This window comes from Rana temporaria, chromosome 2 (assembly GCF_905171775.1).
Source record: "Rana temporaria chromosome 2, aRanTem1.1, whole genome shotgun sequence".
Lineage (NCBI taxonomy): Eukaryota > Metazoa > Chordata > Amphibia > Anura > Ranidae > Rana > Rana temporaria.
In genome coordinates, this window is record NC_053490.1 from 33069858 (window position 1) to 33094123 (window position 24266).

The 24266-nt window shown below is 45.6% G+C and overlaps 1 protein-coding gene across 1 annotated transcript in view; it reads right to left on the bottom strand.

Annotated features, from left to right (window-relative positions):
• Window positions 1-4086: 4086 nt before the first annotated feature.
• KLHL35 (kelch like family member 35) overlaps window positions 4087-24266 on the bottom strand; it is a 42751-nt gene continuing 22571 nt past the window's right edge. The window contains exons 2-7 of the mRNA XM_040340038.1: window positions 21516-22406; window positions 14972-15156; window positions 14666-14784; window positions 11677-11865; window positions 8903-9091; window positions 4087-4665 (exon numbers count right to left, since the gene is read on the bottom strand). Of these exons, the coding sequence (XP_040195972.1) occupies window positions 4477-4665; window positions 8903-9091; window positions 11677-11865; window positions 14666-14784; window positions 14972-15156; window positions 21516-22406 (1762 nt within the window). The 3' untranslated portion in view covers window positions 4087-4476. The remainder of the gene's footprint in view (window positions 4666-8902; window positions 9092-11676; window positions 11866-14665; window positions 14785-14971; window positions 15157-21515; window positions 22407-24266) is intronic.

Genomic DNA, 24266 nt, shown 5'->3' on the forward strand with positions numbered 1-24266 from the left:
AAAAACATTAAAAAATAACACACATTATAATATAACATACAATTTAACAAAAGTTAAATTACAGACTGTAATGTTCTACGTGGCTATAAGGATGAACATGTTAGGGGGGCATTTATAAAAAAAACACTGCATATAATGAGAAAAAGAATCCTTGGAAAATACTGCAACTTATGGCATCGATGTATAAAAATATCAGAAGCATTCACAAATTCCAGTCATATTTTGTTTAGTATGTTGAATTCCTATGATCCTTAGCTTTATCTAGTGGCCATATTTGCCTGATTAACCACGTGCCGACTGCCTCACGTGCATATACGTCGGTAGAATGGAAAGGGCAGGCAAAGCAACGTACCTGTACGTTGCTTTGAATCTGCCGCTGCAAGCTCCGTGACCACGCGACCCGTGGACTCGATGTCCGCCAGGGTCCCATGATCGTGTCACGGAGCTGCAGAACGGGGAGATCCCTATGTAAACAAGGCATTTCCCTCTTCTGCCTAGTGACAGGATAGTGATCTACTGTTCCCTGTCATCGGGAGCAGTGATCACTGTCATGTCACTTGTAGCCCAGCCCCCACAGAGTTAGAATCACTCCTTAGGACACACTTAACCCCTTCATTGCTCCCTAGTGGTTAACCCCTACTCTGTCAGTGTCATTTACACAGTAAGCAGTACATTTTTATAGCACTGGTCGCTGTTTAAATGACAATGGTCCCAAAATAGTGTCAAAAGTTTCCGATTTGTCCGCCATAATGTCACAGTCACGATAAAAAAATCGCTGCTCGCCGCCATTACTAATAAAAAATAAAATTAATAATAAAAATGCCATAAAACTATCCCCTACTTTGTAGATGCCATAACGTTTGCACAAAAAACTCAATCAATATACACTTATTGCGTTTTATTTTACCAAAAATCTGTAGAAGAATACGTATCGGCCTGAACTGAGGAAAACATTTGTTTTTTTTTATATTTTTTGGGGATATTTATTATAGCAACTTTTTTTTCAAAATTGTCGCTCTTTTCTTGTTTATAGCGTAAAAAAATTAAAATCACAGAGCTGATCAAAAACCACTAAAAGAAAGCTCTGTTTGTGGGAAAAAGAGGACATCAATTGTGTTTGGGTGCAATGTCCCACGACCGCGCAATTGTCAGTTAAACGACGCAGTGCAGAATCGCAAAAAGTGTCCCGGTCATTGGGCAGCCGATTATTCCTGGGCGGAAGTGGTTAAGGTATAGGGAAAACAGGTATATTATGGCCACTAGATGAAGCTGGCATTCAAGCAAAATATGGCGAGAATTCATGAGGGCTTAGTAAATGCTTGTGACATTCATCAAAACATTTTTTTTTATACATAGACTCCAAAATCTACTTAGCATAACAGTCCTTTAACCACTTCAATACCGGGCTTTTATACACACCTCCATACCGGGCCTATTCTGGCACTTCTACAAATCATCATTCTTTTGCTAGAAAATTACCCCCAAACATTATATATGTTTTTTAGCAGACACCCTAGGGCAGTGATTGTGAACCTTGGCACCCCAGATGTTTTGGAACTACATTTCCCATGATGCTCATGCACTGTGCAGTGTAGTTGAGCATCACAGGAAATGTAGTTCCAAAACATCTGGGGTGCCAAGGTTCGCCATCACTGCCCTAGGGAATAAAATGGCGATCATTGCAACTTTTTATCTTGCACGGTATTTGCGCAATAATTTTTAAAACGCTTTTTTTGGGGGAAAAAAATGGTTTTCATGAATTAAAAAATAACAAAACAGTAAAGTTAGCCCATTTTTTTTGTAAAATATGAAAGATGATGTTACGCCGAGTAAATAGATACCTAACATGTCATGCTTTAAACTTGTGCACACTTGTGCAAACTTTGTTACTTTAAAATCTCCATAGGCGACGCTTTGAAATTTTTTACATGTTACCAGTTTAGAATTACAGAGGGGGTCTAGTGCTAGAATTGTTGCACACGTTCTAACGCACGCGGCGATACCTCACATGTGTGGTTTGAACAACGTTTACATACGTGGGTGGGACTTACGTGTGCACTCGCTTCTAAGAGCGAACTACCGGGGACAGGGGTGTTTTAATTTTTTTTTTTACATATTTATTTATTTTTTACACTTTTTTTTTTATTGATCGCTTTTATTCCTATTACAAGGAATGTAAACATCCCTTGTAATAGGAATGGTATGTGACAGGTCCTCTTTAAGGAGAGATGCGGGGTCAATAAGACCCCACATCTCTCCTCCAGGCTGAAAAGCATAAGATTGTGAAAATAAAATTCATAGATCTAATGCTTACAGCCGCAATTGCGGCTTTGTTTACTTACGGGTACCCGGGCGTGACATCATCACATCTCGCTCGGGCCTCCGACGGTCATAGAGATGACTGGTGACCATCTGGTCACCAGTCATCTCTGTGCTTCCTATCCGGTGCAGGGCGATCCTTTCTCTGGGCCCCCGATGGCACCGGATGGAGGCGGGAGGGGGGGGAGTGGAACCGCCGCTATGATCGTTCTTATGGTGCGCAGGATCGCCGCCGGAACACACTGATATCTGAATGATGCGCTGCCCTAGGCCTGACTAAACTCGTGCACCCCCTAATTTAAATATGACCCACCCCTTCCTGTCAAGGCCACACCCCTTGCGGTTTAAGGCACACCCTGAAATTTTCAAGTGGGGACACTAGTTCTGATGGCCTGGGGGGGGGGCAATGGATTCCCTTAATTTGCATAGATTTCCTCTCACTTCCTGTTTGGCTATGGGACAGGAAGTGAAGGGAAATCTCTGCAATGGGACAGGGATGGTAAAAAAATTTAAGCGACTCCCCCACAGTTGCAGAATGCCAACCGCCCACATACTGGAAGCAGTGCGGCCGATTTATGGGGGCGCTAAACTAATTTGCCTAACAGTGTAGCGCAAGCCGGCGGGGACACTGTCCGTACTGCCCCCCTGCAAAGTGCTGCCCTAGGCCTGGGCCTTGTTGGCCTAGGCCAGGATACAGCATTGGTGCCGGCGCCATACCTTCTCTTGCCTTGAATCATATTATTATTATTTTTTACAAGCATATATGTAATGCTGGCAATTTGCACACAAGTATGCATACTGTACATTCATAGCAACCCCTATCCCCCCAAGAAGCTTACTAGGGCCAATTTACAATGGAGCCAATGGACCTACATCATTCCCTTCTAGATGGCAATGTATCTATCATTATAGGGCTCTAGGGGGTCATTGAAATTAATGAAAACAACTGATTACCCACAAGCTACTTTAGGATCAGATTACATGCAGCTTGTTCATTCTGTGGCTGCTTCTCTTTTATAGGCATGTAAACAAAAAGCAATAAAAAAAGTGTAGAAAGCCACCATTGTTTCTTTCAGAGTTCTGATATACTCAATGGGCCAGATTCACAGCGGAGATACGACGGAGTATCTCAGATACTCTGTTGTATCTCTCAGAGTATCTATGCGACTGATTCATAGAATCAGTTACGCATAGATATCCCTAAGATCCGACAGGTGTAATTGTTTTACACTGTCGGATCTTAGGATGCAGTACCGCGGCCGCCGCTGGGGGGAGTTCGCGTCATAAACAAGCGTCGGGTATGCAAATTAGGAGTTACGGCGATTTACGGCGGATTTTCGCGTTCGCTACGTCGCCGCTAGTCTAGTTTCCCGTCGCAAAGTTAGTCGTCGTTTTTGGTGCCTTAACTTTACACAGCAAACGTATTGCTGTATAAAGTATGGCCGTCGTTCCCGCGTCTAAATTTAAAAATGAACGTCGTTTGCGTAAGCCGTCCGGGAATACGGAATTACGCTAAGCGCGTCGCCGTTCGAAAACATTACGTCACTGCGCACAAAGCACGACAGGAATTGCGAAACAGAGCATGCGTAGTAGGTCCGGCGTGGGAGCGGACCTAATTTAAATTACACAGGCTTACGCCGGAGGTCGCCGGCGTAGGTTTTCATTGCAAGTACTCTGTGAATCAGGCACTTGCGATGAAAACTTGTGGCGGTGTAACGTATCTACGATACGTTACGCCGCCGCACTTCTACGTGAATCTGGCCCAATATTCACTCAACTGGTGTTGAAATGACTCTCCTGGCCAGGTACAATAGTGGATTCAGCCTGTTGCCTCTTCATTGTCATAGTACAGTTACTCGATCCATTTCTTTGCCACTGGACTGCACAATTTTTCTGTTTTTAATAAATGCCCAACCTTACCATGCGATAGACAATACCACACATCACAAATAATTTCTATATAAAACAATAGTACGACAAAAAGGTGTACATGAAACACCTGTCTATAATCTGCACATGAGTACATACCAAAATAGATGCACCTATCGGCTTATGACACATTGACTATCAATGAAAATAAAATTTACAGTTTTCGTAAGTCCGTAAACCAGAGGTCACTGAGTTTTTGGCACGGGGTGAGGCTCTTAGAAAACACATTTATGCTTCTGGCCTGTGTAAGATGGTAACACAGCCATGATAGCTGGTACAGCGTTGTAGAGGGGGTTCCGCGTTCACTTGTCCCGATTTCGGGTCGTACACAAAAGCTTTTTCAGTTCCTTCTCCGTTTTCATCCCGTCCGCCCAGGATGTAAATGTCTCCACCGCAAACGGTCACTCCACAGCTCTCCTATAAATGAGAATTTTTATTTTATTTACAGAAATTTTAATCTGATAACACATCTGATTTTTGCTTACAAATGCTTTAAAATACCTTTTAGGGAAAATGCTGCTCCTTGATCTCCTACTTCAGTGCTCTGTGTTTGCAGAGCTCAGTAACAGCCACACCCCTCATTAAAAGTATTCTATTGAAGAGGAAGATAGGAGGGCGAGTCTGACCAGGTCTGTTAAGCCTGGTACACACTATGGCCCGGATTCACGTAGAGCGGCGTATCTTTGTGCGGCCGTAGCGCATCTCATATGCGCTACGCCGACGTAACATAGAGAGGCAAGACCAGTATTCACAAAGCACTTGCTCCGTAAGTTACGTTGGCGTAGCGTAAATTGGCCGGCGTAAGCCCGCCTAATTCAAAGTAGGTTGAAGGAGGGCGTGATACATGTAAATGAACCGTGACCCCATGCAAATGAATGGTCGAACGAACGGCGCATGCTCGCGCATGCTCAGAATCACGTTGCATATACTCCTTAAGATACGATGGCTCAATGCCTTTGACGTGAACATAACCTACGCCCAGCCCCATTCACGTACGACTTACGTAAACTACGTAAAATACGACGGCTGTTCCGACGTCCATACCCTAACATGACTTACACCTGCTATTTGATGGTTTATCTTTACGCTGGACGTACCCCTTACGTAAACGGCGAAAATTACTGCGACGGGCGTAAGTACGTTCGTGAATCAGCGTATCTAGGTCATTTACATATTCGACGCGTAAATCAATGGAAGCGCCCCTTGCGGCCAGCGTAAATATGCGCCCAAGATACGACGGCGTAGGAGACTTACGACGGCCTTATGAAGCCAAAATTCAGGCGTATCTTGTTTGCTGAATAAGGCGCATAGATACGACGCCGCATCCGTGGACTTACGCGGCTTATCATTAGATACGTCGGCGTAAGTCTTTCTGAATCCAGGCCTATATGTTTTTTTTAGTTCAACCTAGCGGGATGAACTGAAAAAAACTGACAGATCGCTGTACTAACACAAGCAATGTTAGTATACCGATCTTCCCCCGCTGTGGCATTGTGTTCTGACAGGGGGACCGCCATTAGCTGCAAGCGCTGATCGGCTGCTGGCTTTCAAGCATGTTCCTTCAACAGAAGTCAGGCCGAGAGGTCGGCTTCTGTTGGGCAGGCAGCTGTACACACGGGGCGAAAGTCCTCCGGTTTCTACTAACGGCTAATTTTGGTGGATATTCGATCTGTGTGTACAGGGCTTTACTGAGTACTGAAAACTGTGTACACTGGGTCTGCCTCTGGTACACAATGAACCATGCATTCATATTAACCTCTTACGGACCGCCCGCCATCATTATACGGCGGCACTTTGAAGAGGAATATCGTTGTTATGGTAGCAGCTAGCTGCCAAAACCCTGGTATCCTCTTCTTCAGCAGCGGTCCGTTTTTAGATAAAGTGTAAAGAACAGTGTAAAAATAAAAAGTAAAATAAATAATAAAAAAAAATATTTTTAAATGCGCCCCGTCCCGCTGAGCTCGGGTGCACAAGCGAAAGCATACGTGAGTAGCACCCGCAAATAAAAACAGTGTTCAAACCACACATGTGAGGTATCACCACGATCGTTAGAGCGAGAGCAATAATTCTAGAGAAATACCTCCTCTGTAACTCAAAACATGCAACCTGTAGAATTTTGTAAACGTTGCATATGGAGATTTTTAAGGGTAAAAGTTTGTCGCCATTCCACGAGCGGGCACAATTTTGCAGCATAACATGTTGGGTATCAATTTACTTGGCGTAACATCATCTTTCACAATAAAAAAAAAAATTGCTTGCAAGACCGCTGCGCAAATACAGTGTGACAAAAAGTATTGCGAGGACGGCCATTTTTTTCTCTAGAGTGTTCGAAAAAAAATATATATAATGTTTGGGGGTTCTAAGTAATTTTCTAGCAAAAAAATAATAATTTGAACTTGTAAACAACAAGTTTTAAAAAATAGGCCCGGTCTTAAAGTGGTTAAATCTAAAAAATATAATTAAAATATAAAAAAAAAACCTTCACAACTAATGTAAAAGAAAAGCCACTTACGCAAAAAAAAAAATTTTGAAATTTGACGCGGGAACGACGGCCATAGTTTAACATAGCTAGTCTAAATATAAGCCATGAAATAGCAGCCGTAACTATACACCGGGAAAAGCCGACTAGCGACGACGTAAGAGAATGCGACGACCGCGCGTAACTTTGTGGACCACCGTAAACAGCTAATTAGCATACCCGAACTCCACCCAGCGGGCCGCCGAAGTATTACACCTACAATCCGAAGGCGTATGAAGCAGTACGACTGTGGATCGAAGCCAGAAGCCGTCGTATCTTGGTTTGAGGATTCAAACTAAAGATACGACGCAGGAAATTTGAAAATATGCCGGCGTATCAGTAGATACTCCGGCATATTTCAGCTGTGAATCTGGCCCTGTGTTTTTATTGCTATGTCTGTCTACATCAGAGATATTTCTATTCAGTTCCTGTTTCAGTGATTACTGTTTCTGGTACAGGAAGTGAAGGGTAATCCCCCGAAAGGGGTCCACCATCAGCAATACAACCTAACTGTTTCAGTTTCAAATTATTCTGTTGCTTTTTTTTATTATTATTATTACTGTAGTACCCCCTACTTAGGTATGTGCTAGAGTTAGGATTTTTGTAAGAGCAGGTAAATTTAAGCAGACCTAGTTGGAAGCTGGATCTGTTTGTTTTGATCTATCTGGGCTGGCTCAGAGCAGCAGCTGTGACTCACAGACAGCATCACTCCACGGTTACCTCCATCTTGCATCTAGAGGATTCTAGAAGAGGAGGAGGGGAAGTGGGGAGGAACAGTCTGGGGTGTTTCCGGGAGCCCTGACCAATCCCCAACTAGGATTGACAGGGGACGGGCCTCCTTAAATACCCAGAGTCAGCCCAGCTGGGAAGGAGTTGTCAGGTGGAAGAACTGAGGATCAAGTACTAGACTGTCGGGGCCTTTGAGGGAGCTCCCCTGTCTGGGGGGCTGACCTCGGGACTGGGACTCAGGTGCAGGATGGATCTTTCATGGAAGATCTGAACAGGAAGCACAGAGAGGAGTCAGAGAGGACAGCGGGAGCTAGTACTGCTGGGCAAGTGTTCAGGAGGGAACCACCGGTTTGCAGTCAGGAGGGCTGGTGAGTGACATGGGCAGTCAGGAGGACTGGAGAGGCATGTCAAACAGGACTGAGAGGAAACAGTCAGAGCTGGGTGTGGAACCAGTCAGGATTGCATTGTCACGGGCAGTGAAGTCAGGCAGCTGCAGTCAGGAGGGCTGGCATGGCCTGAAGAGGACCGACTGGGAGCAGTAGTCCACTATAGGACAGCTACCACTAAAAAACTTCCTATTCCTATTTTTGCTACATTGAAGGGACCACGATCCCTGCCTGCAAAAGGCAATTGCTGACTCCTGACTGAGCTAAATTTGGGCCTAACCACATGATAACTGTGCCTGGAGTTCAGTGATGTGAAGGAGAGAGTAACAGTCTGCAAGCAAGTGATGGGCTGGAGGAGACTGGAGTAAGCCAAGTGTATATAGTTGTCCCAACTGATTGATATAAAATCAACCAATTGCTTGTTCTACTTGGCATCCCATTTGAGTCAGAGAAAAGATTGAGGACAGCTGCACTGGACTGCGAATGAATGGGAAGTACTCTGTGCTGAGTGGCATTCTATTCAATCACAAACTGAAGCATAGTAAACACAGTCTACCATGCGTCAGTTTACTATGCTTCATCCGTATCAATTACCCACTGTTTTAATTCAGAAAAGAAAGGGGCTAGTAAATGACATATTTATCGTCCCCTTCCCCTGCTTTCCACCCTGAAGCGCCCCCCCCCCCCCCCCCAGCCCCAGAAGAGAGTATGGAAGCTGGCAGTGGGGGGGAGAGGCACTGGGCAGGGAAATATGCGCCGCACAGGGCAGTGCCAGGATAAGGCCATCCAGTGCCCATGGCAAAGATAGTTACATAGTTGCCAAACTGCACCCCTCCTTTCCCTTAGGGTTGAGTCAGGGCTCCCACATATCTGCAATAAACCTTTGCGCCCAGGGAAGCCTCCCTTCCTGCCCACCCCTTGTCCTGGCCCTGGCTGGCACTCCCCTTGCGCATTCCTGTGTATGTATAAAATACTGATGCCTGAAATTATTAATTAAATAAATGACAGATGGTACACTCACCAGAGGGCCGGGCAGAGAGGCAGCTTCACTCCATTCATCTGTTTTTGGGTTGTATCTGAATATTGTGCTCAACAGACCCCCAACAACATAAATCATTCCATCCAACTCAACTGCACTGATACACCTCTGGGAGAAGGGCGAAGGAGATTTGTAAGTCCACTTGTCTTCTTCCGGATCATAGCACTGGACCTGGAAAGAAATAAAAGTTTAACTTGGTTAAAAAATAAGTTTTACATATACAAGACTCTGACAAAATTTTTTGTAAATTCCTACATGCTGTTGATCTGGAGATTAAGGGCCAGATCCACAAAGAAGTTACGCTGGCGTATCTATTGATACACCGCGTAACTTCTAGGATGCTCCGGCGTATCTTTTTTCTGTATTCAGAAAAAAAAAATCGCCAGAATTTTGCTAAGATACGACCAGCGTAAGTCGCCTACGCCGTCGTATCTTAACTGTATATTTATGCTGGCCGCTAGGGGCGTGTACGCTGATTTACGTCTAGAATATGTAAATCAGCTAGATACGCCAATTCACAAACGTACGCCCGGCCGTCGCAGTACAGATACGCCGTTTACGTTAGGCTTTTTCCGGCGTAAAGTTACCCCTTCTATATGAGGCGCAGCCAATGTTAAGTATGGACGTCGGGCCAGCGTCAAATGTTCCGTCGATTACGTTGTTTGCGTAAGTCGTTCGCGAATAGGGCTGTGCGTCATTTACGTTCACGTCGGAAGCATTGGCTTTTTGCGGGTTAATTTGGAGCATGCGTACTAGGATACGTCCACGGACGGCCCAATGCGCCGTTCGTAAAAAGCGTCATTTACGTGGGGTCACAATACATTAACATAAAACACGCCCACATGTTCCATATTTGAATTAGGCGGGCTTACGCCGGCCTATTTACGCTACGCCTCCGCAACTTTGCTTTGAGAATACTGCACTTGCCTGTCAAAGTAGCGGCGGCGTAGCATAACTACGATACGCTACGCCTGCTTAAAATTACGCCGTTCTACGTTGATCTGGCCCAATGACATCAGGTTAAGGAAGAGCAGCTTTAAAGGGGTTGTAAAGGTACATGTTATTTCACCCTAATGCATTCTATGTATTAAGGTGAAAAAACACCTGATGATTAGCGGCCTCCCAGCCCCCCCCCCCCCCCGTTTACTTACCTGACCCCTCGAAAGTCCCGCGTCGTAAACGCGCTGGCTCCTCGGCTAGGCTTCTTGGCTCTTCTCGGCTCATTCATTGGATGGTTGATAGCAGCACAGCCATTGGCACCAAAGTCAAAAGTCTCGGAGTCATCTTTGACTCGGAGATGTCGATGGATGCAGAAATATGATCAGTAGTCAGCGGAATGCACCATCTCCTCCGCCTGCTGCTTGGACTCGTCCCCTTCATCCCAGAAGAGGAAATAGCAGTGGTAGTTGGAACAATCATCAATTCCTGACTCGACTACGCAAACTCCCTCTTCAGGACTACCTAAATACCAGATTTTGCACCTACAAGTCGTCCAGAACACGGCAGCCAGACTGGTAACGGGAAAAAAAACTAAGAATCCATCACCCCTTCACTGAGGACCCTTCATTGGCTAACTGTAAAGGATCGGATCACTGTCAAGACCCTCTGTCTCACATATAAGTAAGTGCACACAAAGAAACGCTCCTCAATACTTGTGCGAGAAAATAAAACACTACATCCCCAATTGTATTCTCCGATCAACCTACCAAAACCTCCTCCACATCTCCAAGTCCCGCTACAAATCGAAGGGAGAACGTAGATTTGCAGTCCAAGGGCCACGGCTATGGTACGCTCTACCCACGGATATCCGCATGGAAGAAAACCATCAGGCCTTCAGAAAAAAACTTAAGACCCACCTCTTCTGAAGGATCAGGACGTCACTGGATGCAAAGCGCCTTGAGGCGATTTAGTTCGTATTTGTAGCGCTATACAAGTTATTCACTCACTCACTCACAATAAATGAAGGTTTGTCCTCGTGATCAATGTCTGGGACTAAAAGTGACATGAAATCCAAGGGCTAGATTCAGCATTGATTTACGCCGGCGTATCTATAGATACGCCGCGTAAATTCAAAGCTGCGCCGGCGTATCTTCTTTCTGTATTCAGAAAGCAAGATACGCCGACATTAGCCTAAGATCCGACTGGCGTAAGTCTCTTACGCCCGTCGTATCGTCCGATCGAGTTTCTGGCTGAATTCTGGCTGAAGTCGTGTGTACAGGGCCTAAGTCGTTCGTGAATAGGGCTGGATGTAATTTAGGTACACGTTGAAACCAATGACGTCCTTGCGGCGTACTTTGGAGCAATGCACACTGGGAAATTCCACGGACGTCGGGAAAAACGTCAATCACGTCAGGTCACCACCCATTTACATAAAACACGCCCCTCATACTCATTTGAATTAGGCGCGCTTACGCCGGCCCCATTTACGCTACGCCGCCGCAACTTACGGAGCAAGTGCTTTGTGAATGCACCGTGTAAGTTGCGGCGGCGTAGCGTAAATAACATACGCTACGCCCGCACAAACTTACGGAGGGCTACTTGAATCCAGCCCCAAAATTTTACAACTGTCCTCCGAACAAGAGCAGAGGGAAAATCTTCCAAAGGGAATACCTGTCACGTTGGAGAGGATTGACCCCATTGATACATATGAGCTTACTATCCAAGTCCATATACAAATGGTTTTATTTGGACATTGTCAACCAATTTGCTCACGCATGGAGCGATGAACCTGGTGGCCTTTGTACTAATCTCCGTACCTTGTTTGTGTTCCCATAATCCTCTACTGCTCCTCCAATGACATAGAGCTTGTTCATGCAGGTCACCACCGCTGCGGAGCTCACTGCTTCCAACATTGGAGTTCCTGGGATCCAGTTGTTAGTGAACATGCTGTAGCGTTCAACCGTAGACAACCTTTTTGCTCCATCGAAGCCACCAGTAGCGTAGATCTAGGAAATTAAAGTGGGATATAAACAATGTTTGCTTTTTATTACACTTAGAAAACAGATTTGTCCTTTTGGACAATCAACACATTTAGAAAGACATCCAGGATATAAAATCAATTGCTAAATATACATTTTTATCTCTTTAGAAGTGTTTCTATGTGCTGCTATGTGTCAAGTTTCCTGTTATCTAAATGACAGCTTTAAATAGTTCCTTTTTCTACACACTGAAAACTGGATCTGCATTTTAATCTCTAGCCACTTCAGCCCCGAGCGCCTGTTTTTCAGACTCAGTGTTTACAAGTTAAAAACATGTTTTTTTTGCTAGAAAATCACCTAGAACCCCCAACATTATATATATTTTTTCTAACACCCTTGAGAATAAAATGGTGGTTATTGCAATACTTTTTGTCACACCGTATTTGCGCAGCGGTCTTACAAGCGCACTTTTTTTTTTAATTAACTTTTTTATATTAAAAAATAAGACAACAGTAAAGTTAGCCCAATTTTTTTATATTGTGAAAGATAATGTTACGCCAAGTAAATTGATACCCAACATGTCACGCTTCAAAATTGTGCCCACTCGTGGAATGGTGTCAAACTTTTACCCTTAAAAATCTCTAAAGGGGACGTTTACAAAATTCTACAGGTTGCATGTTTTGAGTTACAGAGGAGGTCTAGGACTAGAATTATTGCTCTTACACTAACGATTGCGGCGATACCTCACATGTGTGGTTTGAACGCCGTTTTCATATGAGGGTGCTGCTCACGTATGCGTTTGCTTCTGCGGGCACGCTCGTCGGGACGGGGGGCTTTAACCACTTAAGCCCCGGACCAATATGCTGGCTAAAGACCCAAGGTGTTTTTACAGTTCGGGACTGCGTCGCTTTAACAGACAATTGCGCGGTCGTGCGACGTGGCTCCCAAACAAAATTGGCGTCTTTTTTTCCCCACAAATAGAGCTTTCTTTTGGTGGTATTTGATCACATCTGCGGTTTTTAGTTTTTGCGCTATAAACAAAAATAGAGCGACAATTTTGAAAAAAAATCAATATTTTTTACTTTTTGCTATAATAAATATCCCCCAAAAACATATATAATTAATTTTTTCCTCAGTTTAGGCCGATACGTATTCTTCTACCTATTTTTGGTAAAAAAAATCGCAATAATCGTTTATCGGTTGGTTTGCGCAAAATTTATAGCGTTTACAAAATAGGGGATAGTTTTATTGCATTTTTATTTGTTTTATTTTTTTACTACTAATGGCGGCGATCAGCGATTTTTTTCGTGACTGCGACATTATGGCGGACACTTCGGACAATTTTGACACATTTTTGGGACCATTGTAATTTTCACAGAAAAACTGCATTTAAATTGCATTCTTTATTGTGAAAATGACAGTTGCAGTTTGGGAGTTAACCACAGGGGGCGCTGTAGGAGTTAGGGTTCACTTTGTGAGTGTTTACAACTGTAGGGGGGTGTGGCTGTAGGTGTGACGTCATCAATCGTGTCTCCCCTATAAAGGGGATGACGCGATCGATACGCCGCCACAGTGAAGCACGGGGAAGCCGTGTTTATACATGGCTCTCCCCGTTCTTCAGCTCCGGGGACCAATCGCCCGCGGTCCCGGAGCTTCGGACCGGGCCACGGGAGCGCGCCACGACCCACAGCTGGGTACAAGTACAGGACGTATATATACGTGCTTGTGCCCAGCCGTGCCATTCTGCCGACGTATATGTGCAGGAGGCGGTCCGGAAGTGGTTAAAAAAAAATTTTTTTCTTATTTTTTTTTACTTGATTTTATTTATTTTAACACTGTTTTTTTTTGTTGTTTTTTTTTTAATTGGATCACTTTTATTTCTATTACAAGGAATGTAAACAGAAAAAAACATGACTGGGGTTTAAAACGACTAAAGACTAAAATGCAATAATAAAAAAAAATTACAAAAAAAATGTCCCTTTAAGAGCTATGGGCGGAAGTGATGTTTTGACGTCGCTTCTGCCCTGCTATGGTATGGAGACGGGTGGGGGCCATCTTCCCCTACCCAGCTAGGAAGAGGACCCGATCACCTCCGCCGCTACCAACCGCTCCGGTAAGCGGCGGAGGGCGTGGGAGAGTGGTGGGAGGGATACCCTCTCCCGCCGCCGATAATGGTGAACTTGCCGCAGAGACCACCATTATCATTAACCGGACCGCCGCCTGAAGAGATGGATACCTCTAAAAAATGGCAGTTTAAAAAATGTTTTTGTGTTATTTTGAGCCACGCTTGCCTTCTCTGACTAAATAAATAAAACATTAATTGCAGCCTCACTGCGCCACTAAATGCAGCAACTGTGCCATCACATGCAGCCCCTGTGCCCATCAAACGCCGCCACTGTGCCATCAATTGTCGCCACTGTGCCCATCAAACGCAGCCACTGTGCCAATCACACGCAGCCACTGTGCCCATCAAACGCAGCCACTGTGCCATCACATGCAGCCACTGTGCCAACACACGCAGCCACTGTGTCATCAATTGTTGCCACTGTGCCAATCACACGCAATCTCCTGCGCAATCTCCTGTACCACGTGGTTATGGTTCCCCGGCCGGCCAGACTGCAGGAGGAAGGAAGAGGAGCTCGGCCACGCTACAGGCTGCAGCATTTATAGGAAGCGGCCGTGCGGCAAGGGCCCGCCCTGCTGGGGCCCCAGGCCAGCTCGGGGCCCCAAGCAGTTGTTTGGTTTGCCTGTCTTGTTCCGACGGGCCTGTCCCCTCTGCATGGTGGAGTTCTTACTTTCTAAAAAAAAATTTTTTTAAATTACCTACCTCTCCATTCAGAATGGCCATTTTGTGCCTCCATCGGCCTTTTGCTAACGAAGCAATTCTGATCCATGCATTGAGCTGAGTGTTAAACATCCAAACGTCACTGCTGTTAATATGTCCACCTGAAGAAGAGGAACAATGATGGAGATCACATGATTTAGATTTTTTTTTCTTATTCTACACCTATAATGGGAAAGGATTACGGCCCCTGTTGGGGTATTATTGCTGTCTGTGTCCCTGCTGAGATCAGTGACAGATATGATGGGAAAATCAAAAATTTTCATCTGAAAAATTAGAATAAGCACTTACCTGAGATGTATATATTATTCTTTAACGTACAGGCAGCAAATTCAGACTTGGTATATCCTGGCATGCTGGCAAGAAGCTTCCACTGCCCGCTCCTTGGATAGTAACATTCAGTAAAAGGTAATTTTAAAAGTCCCTTTTTATCACAACCGCCAATAATGACGATGGCTTCCGACAAGTCTGCAAATCTGCAAGAACGAAACAGTAAACTTATATTGCTGCTTTATTATTTACACACTAGGGGTGAGCAAAATTTAGATTTTTAATTTCCCCCAGGATTTTGATGAAAATTAGAAAATTTCAGCAACATTTTATCATTTGGTAAAATGCACTAAAGTCACTGGGGAATAAGAAATTATTATGTTTTTTGGTGATTTTTAAGCGTAAAATGCGCTTTAAATGGCTTTTGCTGTTTACATAAGCTCCTCTTAAAGGGTTTGTAAATGAATTTTTTTTTATCTTAATAACTTCCTTTACCATAATGCAGTACTGTTTTCATGTCCTCATTGTTCGTTTTTGCTCTCAAGTTGCTGTAATTCTTCTCTGATCTCCACACATCCTGGTTGTCTGTTTCCTGATGACCACAGTACTGGGAGCTTTCTCTCTGTGGTCACTCATCAAGGAGGTGTGATTACTGTGTGTCTAAAACCCCACAGCACTAATCAGTTTAGTTTTCCAAACCATCACTGCCCTTTATTGACTCTGTGGCTCTGTACATCACAGAAGCAGGAAACAACATGCTAAAAGAAACTAGAAACTGCAGGTACATTATATGATTGATTTTTATATATTTTTAATCATTTTTAAAAAGGAATCAGTTAACTATTATGTCTCTATACCCTGTAAACAGTCATTTTAGCAAAACAAATTTTTTCCTTTACAACTCCTTTAACTACCATAGATCTGTTTGTGTGCTTTATTAGCCTCAATTGTCTTTATTTTTTAATTGCAAAAAAAAAAAAACATAGGTGGAAAAAAGTAGCAAGCAAATGCACAAAAAAGGAAATAAAAATACAACTTCCACCGTCACTTTCCCAAGAAAAACACCCTCTAAATAAAATGAATATATATATATAGATAAGAAGTGAAAAAATGCGCATACCAAAAAAAACCTCTAAAACAGCAGCAAACTCAAAATGTTATACAACATAAAAAACGGATGATAAAAGGTGGGAATTGCACTAAAAATTATATATAAGTGACCATATAAAATAAAAATAAAAGGAGTTGTACTAGAGACACCTCGTAAAGGTGACCAAAAGATCAATAAGTTAAGAGTCCCAATAAGTGTGCACATACAAAATTGGTAAAAACTGGTAAAAAAATTATTATTGTCTTTTATAGTAGTCCAAAAAAATAAGAAATTAATCCAATTCTGTGGTTAGTGTTGGAACAATATCCATGTGAAAACGTTCAGGCTAACCCTTACCAGAAGTATAGATCCCCAAGGATCAAAAAGAGCCATCCATGGTGTAGCCAACAGAAGATCCAACATGGAACGGTGCAGAAGCTCTTACTTCAGTGGACTCAGCCCAGTAGAAAAAAGAAAAAAGAAAAAAATAGTGCAAAAACGTATGGTGAACAAACACTCAGACTCACTCCCGGTGACTAATATTGACAGACACTGTGAAGTAAAGCTGGAGCACCACCACCATAAAGACACACTGACCCTTACCAGAACTAGGCAACCCTCAAGGGATCAATATTGCATGTCAGTGTGTTACGGTCAACAGCAGGGAGGCGTTTGTCAAACAAGTCCTTTCAATCCAGAGATCAGATAGCCAGGAACCATGAAAGATATACAGACTCACATAGTGAAGTACCGCCAAGATTTAATATAAATGAAAAAAGTAGAACACTTACAATTAAAACGTTTAAAAACAGCAAGGACAAGTTTAGCCGGCCGGCGAACAAACAAACAAACGAGGCACGTCCTCAATACGCGGTGACGTCAGCACGCCAACCTCCCAAGGGAGGTTGGCGTGCTGACGTCACCGCGTATTGAGGACGGCCGGCCGGCTAAACTTGTCCTTGCTGTTTTTAAACGTTTTAATTGTAAGTGTTCTACTTTTTTCATTTATATTAAATCTTGGCGGTACTTCACTATGTGAGTCTGTATATCTTTCATGGTTCCTGGCTATCTGATCTCTGGATTGAAAGGACTTGTTTGACAAACGCCTCCCTGCTGTTGACCGTAACACACTGACATGCAATATTGATCCCTTGAGGGTCGCCTAGTTCTGGTAAGGGTCAGTGTGTCTTTATGGTGGTGGTGCTCCAGCTTTACTTCACAGTGTCTGTCAATATTAGCAGGGGAGGGCTGGCAGCCTTAGGCCTGGGGGGCAAGTCCAGTCGAGTGGCCTATAGAGCGTGGCAAAAGTGATGTATTGCGGAAAACAGTCTAAGATTTTTCATGATTACAAGAGTCTGCACAGAGGCCCCCCTTGCATCAGAGTCTGCACAGAGGCCCCCCTTGCATCAGAGTCTGCACAGAGGCCCCCCTTGCATCAGAGTCTGCACAGAGGCCCCCCTTGCATCAGAGTCTGCACAGAGGCCCCCCTTGCATCAGAGTCTGCACAGAGGCCCCCCTTGCATCAGAGTCTGCACAGAGGCCCCCCTTGCATCAGGGTCTGCACAGAGGCCCCCCTTGCATCATGGTCCGCACAGAGGCCCCCCTTGCATCAGGGTCCGCACAGAGGCCCCCCTTGCATCAGGGTCTGCACAGAGGCCCCCCTTGCATCAGGGTCTGCACAGAGGCCCCCCTTGCATCAGGGTCTGCACAGAGGCCCCCCTTGCATCAGGGTTTGCACAGAGGCCCCCCTTGCATCAGGGTCTGCACAGAGGCCCCCCTTGCATCAGGGTCTGCACAGAGGCCCCCCTTGCATCAGGGTCTGCACAGAGGCCCCCTTGCATCAGAGTCTGCACAGAGGCCCCCCTTGCATCAGAGTCTGCACAGAGGCCCCCCTTGCATCAGAGTCTGCACTTCCTGTCCAGTGCCCACACATGCCCGGGGAGTGTGGGCAGGGCAGACTCAGAAGGAGGAGGAGCAGATGAGCTCTATCTCTCCTTGTGTCTGTGCAGAGAGAGAAGGGGATGTCAGCCCTGGTGTGCGCTGAGGCTGAGCTATGTGCGATCTACCTTGGAGCTGACACAGGCACAGCTGCACAGTGGGAGGTGAGCAGCGGTCGTGACCTGTGTTAACAGAGCTCCAGCAAGCATATTCCTGCTCTGCAAAAACAGCATTTGGGAGTGGCGGCCGGAGGCTGTGCATAGTGTCACCAGCCCGGGGGGAGATTTCCACCCTGCCCCCCCTGCCAGCCCTCCCCTGAATATTAGTCACCGGGAGTGAGTCTGAGTGTTTGTTCACCATACGTTTTTGCACTATTTTTTTCTTTTTTCTTTTTTCTACTGGGCTGAGTCCACTGAAGTAAGAGCTTCTGCACCGTTCCATGTTGGATCTTCTGTTGGCTACACCATGGATGGCTCTTTTTGATCCTTGGGGATCTATACTTCTGGTAAGGGTTAGCCTGAACGTTTTCACTTGGATATTGTTCCAACACTAACCACAGAATTGGATTCATTTCTTATTTTTTTGGACTACTATAAAAGACAATGATAATTTTTTTACCAGTTTTACTATATATATATATATATATATATATATATATATATATATATATATATATATATATATAGTTATTTATTTATTTTTTGTGCAGATTTTGCAATCTGAACAGTTGAAAGTTTATTCTTGGTAATTTCGCAGTGAAATCACTCATCCATACTGGACCGCAATGGTCAGAGTTACCAAAGGATAACTGTAGTTTTGTGCAATCTGTTCAGTAATGACGTTAGACATATGCCCCGGACACACGAGCGGTTTTCCCATCGAAAAAAAAAAAACGATGGTTTTCACGACGGAATTCCTCTCAAGCCTGCCTTGCATACACACGGTCACACAAAAGTCCAGTGAAATTTTGATTGCCAAGAACACTGTGACGTAAAAGACTACGATGAGCCGAAAAAATTAAGTTCTATGCTTTTGAGCATGCGTCTAATTGTTTCCGAGCATGTGTGTGTTTTTTCCCGTCGGAAAAGCATACAGACAAATGTTTTTCCTGCTAGGATTTTTTCCTGATGGGAAAAAAGAGATCATGCTCTCTTTTTTTTCCGGCAGTTTTCCTGTGGGAAAAAGTCCGGTGGAGCAGACACATGGTCGGGATTCCCGACGAAAAGCTCTCATCGCAGGTTCTCCAACGGGAAAACCGGTCGTGTGTACAGGGCATAAGAACAAGCTACTCCTTAAAACCACAGGAGCTCTGATTCTGAAGCATAGCGCTCCTCCAGCATGTGCAGTGGTATGTATATCCTTGTAACCAGCAGTGCTTTTAGGTAAAGTTAGTGCCAGCCACCAGCTTCATAATACAGAGCCCTGATACCATAGAGCAGTGGTTCTCAACCCTCTAGTGCCGTGGCCCGTTGATAAAAGTTGTGGGGACCCCTAACAGTAAAATTATTTTCGTAGCGTGGGTTGTCAGCACCCAAGGCAAGACAAGTAATTTTCACCCCTAACCCACGGTCATTTAGCGCTCCCTGAGTCCCTTCTACTTGTACAGTATAAAAACCCTTATGGCAGGGCTCAAAATTTCAAGTCCTGAGCTACTAGCCAGGCTTCAAGGCATACTCGCCACCAGTTGCCCCCTAGACACGCCCTCATAAGTCTCATGAATTGGCACTTAAATGTTAAATGCAGAATTAAGTTATAAAAATAAATAATAACAACAACTTTATCCGTGCCCAAAAATGCAGCCTGCCCATGTCTACCAATGCAGCATGTGTCCCCAGTGCAGCAAAATGTCCCCATTTTGCAGCCAGGAGTTCCCCCCACAATAGCAGCCAGGAGTTCCCCCCACAATAGCAGCCAGGAGTCCCCCCACAATAGCAGCCAGGAGTCCCCCCCACAATAGCAGCCAGGACTCCCCCCACAATAGCAGCCAGGACTCCCCCCACAATAGCAGCCAGGAGTTCACCCACAATAGCAGCCAGAGTTCCCTCACAATAGCAGCCAGAGTTCCCCCACAATAGCAGCCAGGAGTTCCCCCACAATAGCAGCCAGGAGTTCCCCCCACAATAGCAGCCAGGAGTTCCCCCACAATAGCAGCCAGGAGTCCCCCCACAATAGCAGCCAGGAGTTCCCCCCACAATAGCAGCCAGGAGTTCCCCCCACAATAGCAGCCAGGAGTTCCCCCCACAATAGCAGCCAGGAGTTCCCCCCACAATAGCAGCCAGGAGTTCCCCCCACAATAGCAGCCAGGAGTCCCCCCACAATAGCAGCCAGGAGTTCCCCCCACAATAGCAGCCTACCTGTACTGAGTAGGGTAGGAGAGGAGCCGGAGCCGCCGCATTGTTCAAACTGCGTGGAACATTACAGCTTTCAAATCAATAGCTCCCGCCGCCGGGAGCGTCATATACAACCCCTCCCCCTTGTCCGGGAAACTTTGATAGACAGATCACCCATCCAATCCTGTGATCTGTCTATGAAAAAAGTGCCCGGAAAAGGGGGAGGCACTGTATATGACACGTGCTGCGGGGAACACAGCTATTGAATTAAAAGCTGTAATGTTCCCTGCGCTATTAACAAACAGGCGGCGGCGACGCGACTTTCCTCTCCCTGTTCGCCCGCCCTTGCCACACTCGCCAGCCCTCAAAATTTACTTGCAAAATGCGAGCAGATGAGTGAAATTTTGAGGGCTGTCTTATGGTACATTTTAGGATGTACCACTCTTTCTCTTTGTTCTCCTTTATTTCCCTTTTATCTCTCTCTATCCTAATTTATCTCTCTATCCTAATTTTTCCCCGTCCCTCTCTCTAGCCTTCTTTCTTGTTTTTTTCGTTTATTCTCTCTTCCTTTTATCCTCCCTCTCTTTTCCTCTCCCTTCCATGTATTCTCTATTTTTATTCCTTCTCTTACTCCTTAATGGGGGGAGAGTGAATTCTAATCAGCCAACTTAGGAGCTCTTGGTCATGGCCATCTGCTGATCTGAGAACTGTAGTGGGGACTTTTAACAGCAACTATAATCACAGGTAGTTTTATTCACTGTGTCTCTGACTTTGTGGCGTCTGGTAGCAGTGACACCTATGCCAAAATCAGGAGATAGGGTCTCCTCCAGCCCCTCCCACTTTACATTCCTCACCAGTCAGCTGATCTCTAGTCTCTGGCCCCCAGCCATGCCGTGAACTGAGCGGGCGGCCGCAAGCTCCAGGAACAGCCCAGCTGGCTGGCCCCAGTCTCCAGGGACAGCCTTGGTGGACGGCTGTGAAAAGACTGGGAAAGCGGTGCGGGATTCAGGAACAGTCCAGGATTTGGTGTCCCCTGGAAAATTGGCATTTGACCCCCGAGGGGATCCGGACCCCCAGGTTGAGAACCACTGCCATAGAGTAGAGAGAGCCTTAAAAACATTTACATCAACAGAGCCTAGTTTGGGTTAAGGTAACCCGAAGACAAGTTGAAGAAAATGGCAAAAAGCAAAGTTCTATAGTTCTGTACCTTCTTGGCCTTGCTCTGAATGAGTTGACTGGATTCCCAAGGATGTGGAACATCCGAGCCTCGTGCAACAAAGGGAAGCACTCGGGACAGCCCTGGATGGTCTTTTCTGTTTCTACCTTCTCCATGAAATAAGCGGGGTCCAGCAATGGCAGTCTCACATGCTCCAGAAGATCCTTCAAAGCTTTAGTTCCAGTGGTTTTATTTTCTTTGACCCACCTCATGACAGCTTCGAAGACAATTTCCTCTTTGCTCACCACCAGGTCCTCGTTGGACAAGTACTCAATCAATTCATCTTTGGTTAGCTGCAGGAACTCCTCGTGACAGGAGACCTCCTCGAAACCTTCCAGCACCAGTTTTTTGCTTTTCTCCGAGAGAGAAGTGATTGAGAACAAGTCAGCAAACTTCATTATGCCAACACAGTTAGAAGGGTCCAGTTGGCTGTCCAAAAATTTTACACACTCATCTTTTAAACTAGAGATGTGGAGGAGATCTGAGGCCTGCAAGAGGTCTTCCACGTTGTCTTCTTGTATCGTTGGGTTCCCACCATACATGAAGTCCATCAAGACGCCCATAATTCTTGCTGATATTTTCTGAATGTTGATAACACTGAGATTGCTCTCCTTGAGGCTTCCTCCAAACATGGCTCTGAAATAAGAACTGTTGGCTGACAGGACGCCTCGATGGCAGGGAAATGTCTGGTCTTCTATTTGGAGAACCACATCTGTAAAAATTCCACATTGTCTGTAAATGTTTAGACTCTGTAGGATCTCCCTGGCATGGCATGTCCCGCCACAAGGCCATGTCTGTTGTCTCACCATTCTCAGCTCCTGGAAGGAGTTTTCAAGATTGATAGGTTCCAATTCTGGTACCTCTTTTGAAGTCTTTTCCATCCTGCATTAAACAAGACAATGATTAGAGATAAGCAAATAACATATTCGAAAATATTGTAAAAATGTAACTTAAAGGGGCTGTAAAGGTTTGTTTTTTATTTTCTAAATAGGTTCCTTTAGGCTAGTGCATTGTTGGTTCACTTACTTTTTCCTTCGATTTCCCTTCTAAATGTTTTTTTTCTTTGTCTGAATTTCCCACTTCCTGTTCCTCCTCGGTAAGCTTGCCCCCATCATCCGAGCCGTTCTGGCTGGGGGTTAGTCAGCGTGCTCGCCCCCTTCCTTGGAAACACATTCCTGCGGTGTTCACAGGGTCTCCCCGCAGGGATGTAGTCCCAAGGGAGGGGGCGAGCATGCTAATTAACCCCCAGCCACAATAGCTTGGATGATGGGGGCAAGCTTACCGAGGAGAAACAGGAAGTGATAAAATCAAACAAAGAAAAAAACATTTAGAAGGGAAATCGAAAAAAAAGGTAAGTGAACCAACAATGCACTAGCTTAACCACTTGCCGCCCGCCAATGACAGATTGACATCGGCAAAGTGGTTGTAGAATCCTGACTGGACGTCATATGACGTCCTCAGGATTCTGAGCCACTGCGCGCCCCCGGGGGCGCGCATCGCAGCGATCGTTGTTGCAGGGTGTCATTCTGACAACCCGCAACACCGATCAAGGTAAAGAGTCTCTCACGGAGACTCTTTACCACGTGATCAGCCGTGTCCAATCACGGCTGATCATGATGTAAATAGGAAAAGCCGGTGATCGACTTTTCCTCACTCGCGTCTGTCAGAAGCGAGTAGAGGAGAGCCGATCGGCTGCTCCTGTGAGAGGGGGGGGGGGGTTTGTGCTGATCGAGCATCAGCACAGCCCCCCCGAGGATGCCCACTGGACCACCAGGGATGCCCACTGGACCACAAGGGATGGCCATATAGACCACCAGTGTAAAAAAAAAAAAAAAGGATGCCACCCTAGACCACCAGGGATGAGGAGGACACACAAAATGGATGCCAATCAGTGCTGCAATGGATGCCAATCAGTGCCCACAATGGGCATCACTGATTGGCAAGCATTGTTTGGCACTGGTTGGCATCCATTAGTACAACACATACAATAGTGCCCATCTATGCCCATCCGTGCCACCTATCAGTGCCCATCCATGCTGCCTATCAGTGCCCATCCATGCCACCTATCAGTGCCCATCCGTGCCGCCTATCCGTGCCCATCCGTGCCGCCTATTCGTGCCCGTCCGTGCCGCCTATCCGTGCCCGTCCGTGCCGCCTATCCGTGCCCATCTGTGCCACCTATCCGTGCCGCCTATCCAAGCCCATCCATGCCGCCTATCCGTGCCGCCTATCAGTGCCCATCCGTGACGCCCATCAGTGCCACATATTAGTGCCCATTAATGCCACCACATCAGCGCCACCTCATCAGTGCCCATCAGTGTCGCCTTATCAATGCCCGTCAGTGCAGTACCATCAGTGCCCATCAGTGAAGGAGAAAACGTGTAGCATCACCGCGCAATTGTCATTCAAAGTGCAAGAGCACTGAAAGCTAAAAATTGGTCTGGGCGGGAAGGTGTATACGTGCCCTGTATGGAAGTGGTTAAAGAGGAAGAACCCCCCCCCCCCCAAAAAAAAACGGGATAAAAAACCTGCAAGAGAAAGACATAATGAGCTAGTATACATAGAATACTAGCTCATTATGTGGCACTTACCTGAGATCAAAGCCCCCAAAGTCCTCCTCGTTCCCCTCCGCCGCCATGTCCCCTCGCATCTTCGCTGTTATTGGCCGGAGCGGCGATGACGTCACTCACGTCACTCACGTGCATGCGCGCGGGATCGGCAGGTCCCCGCGTATGTGCGGAA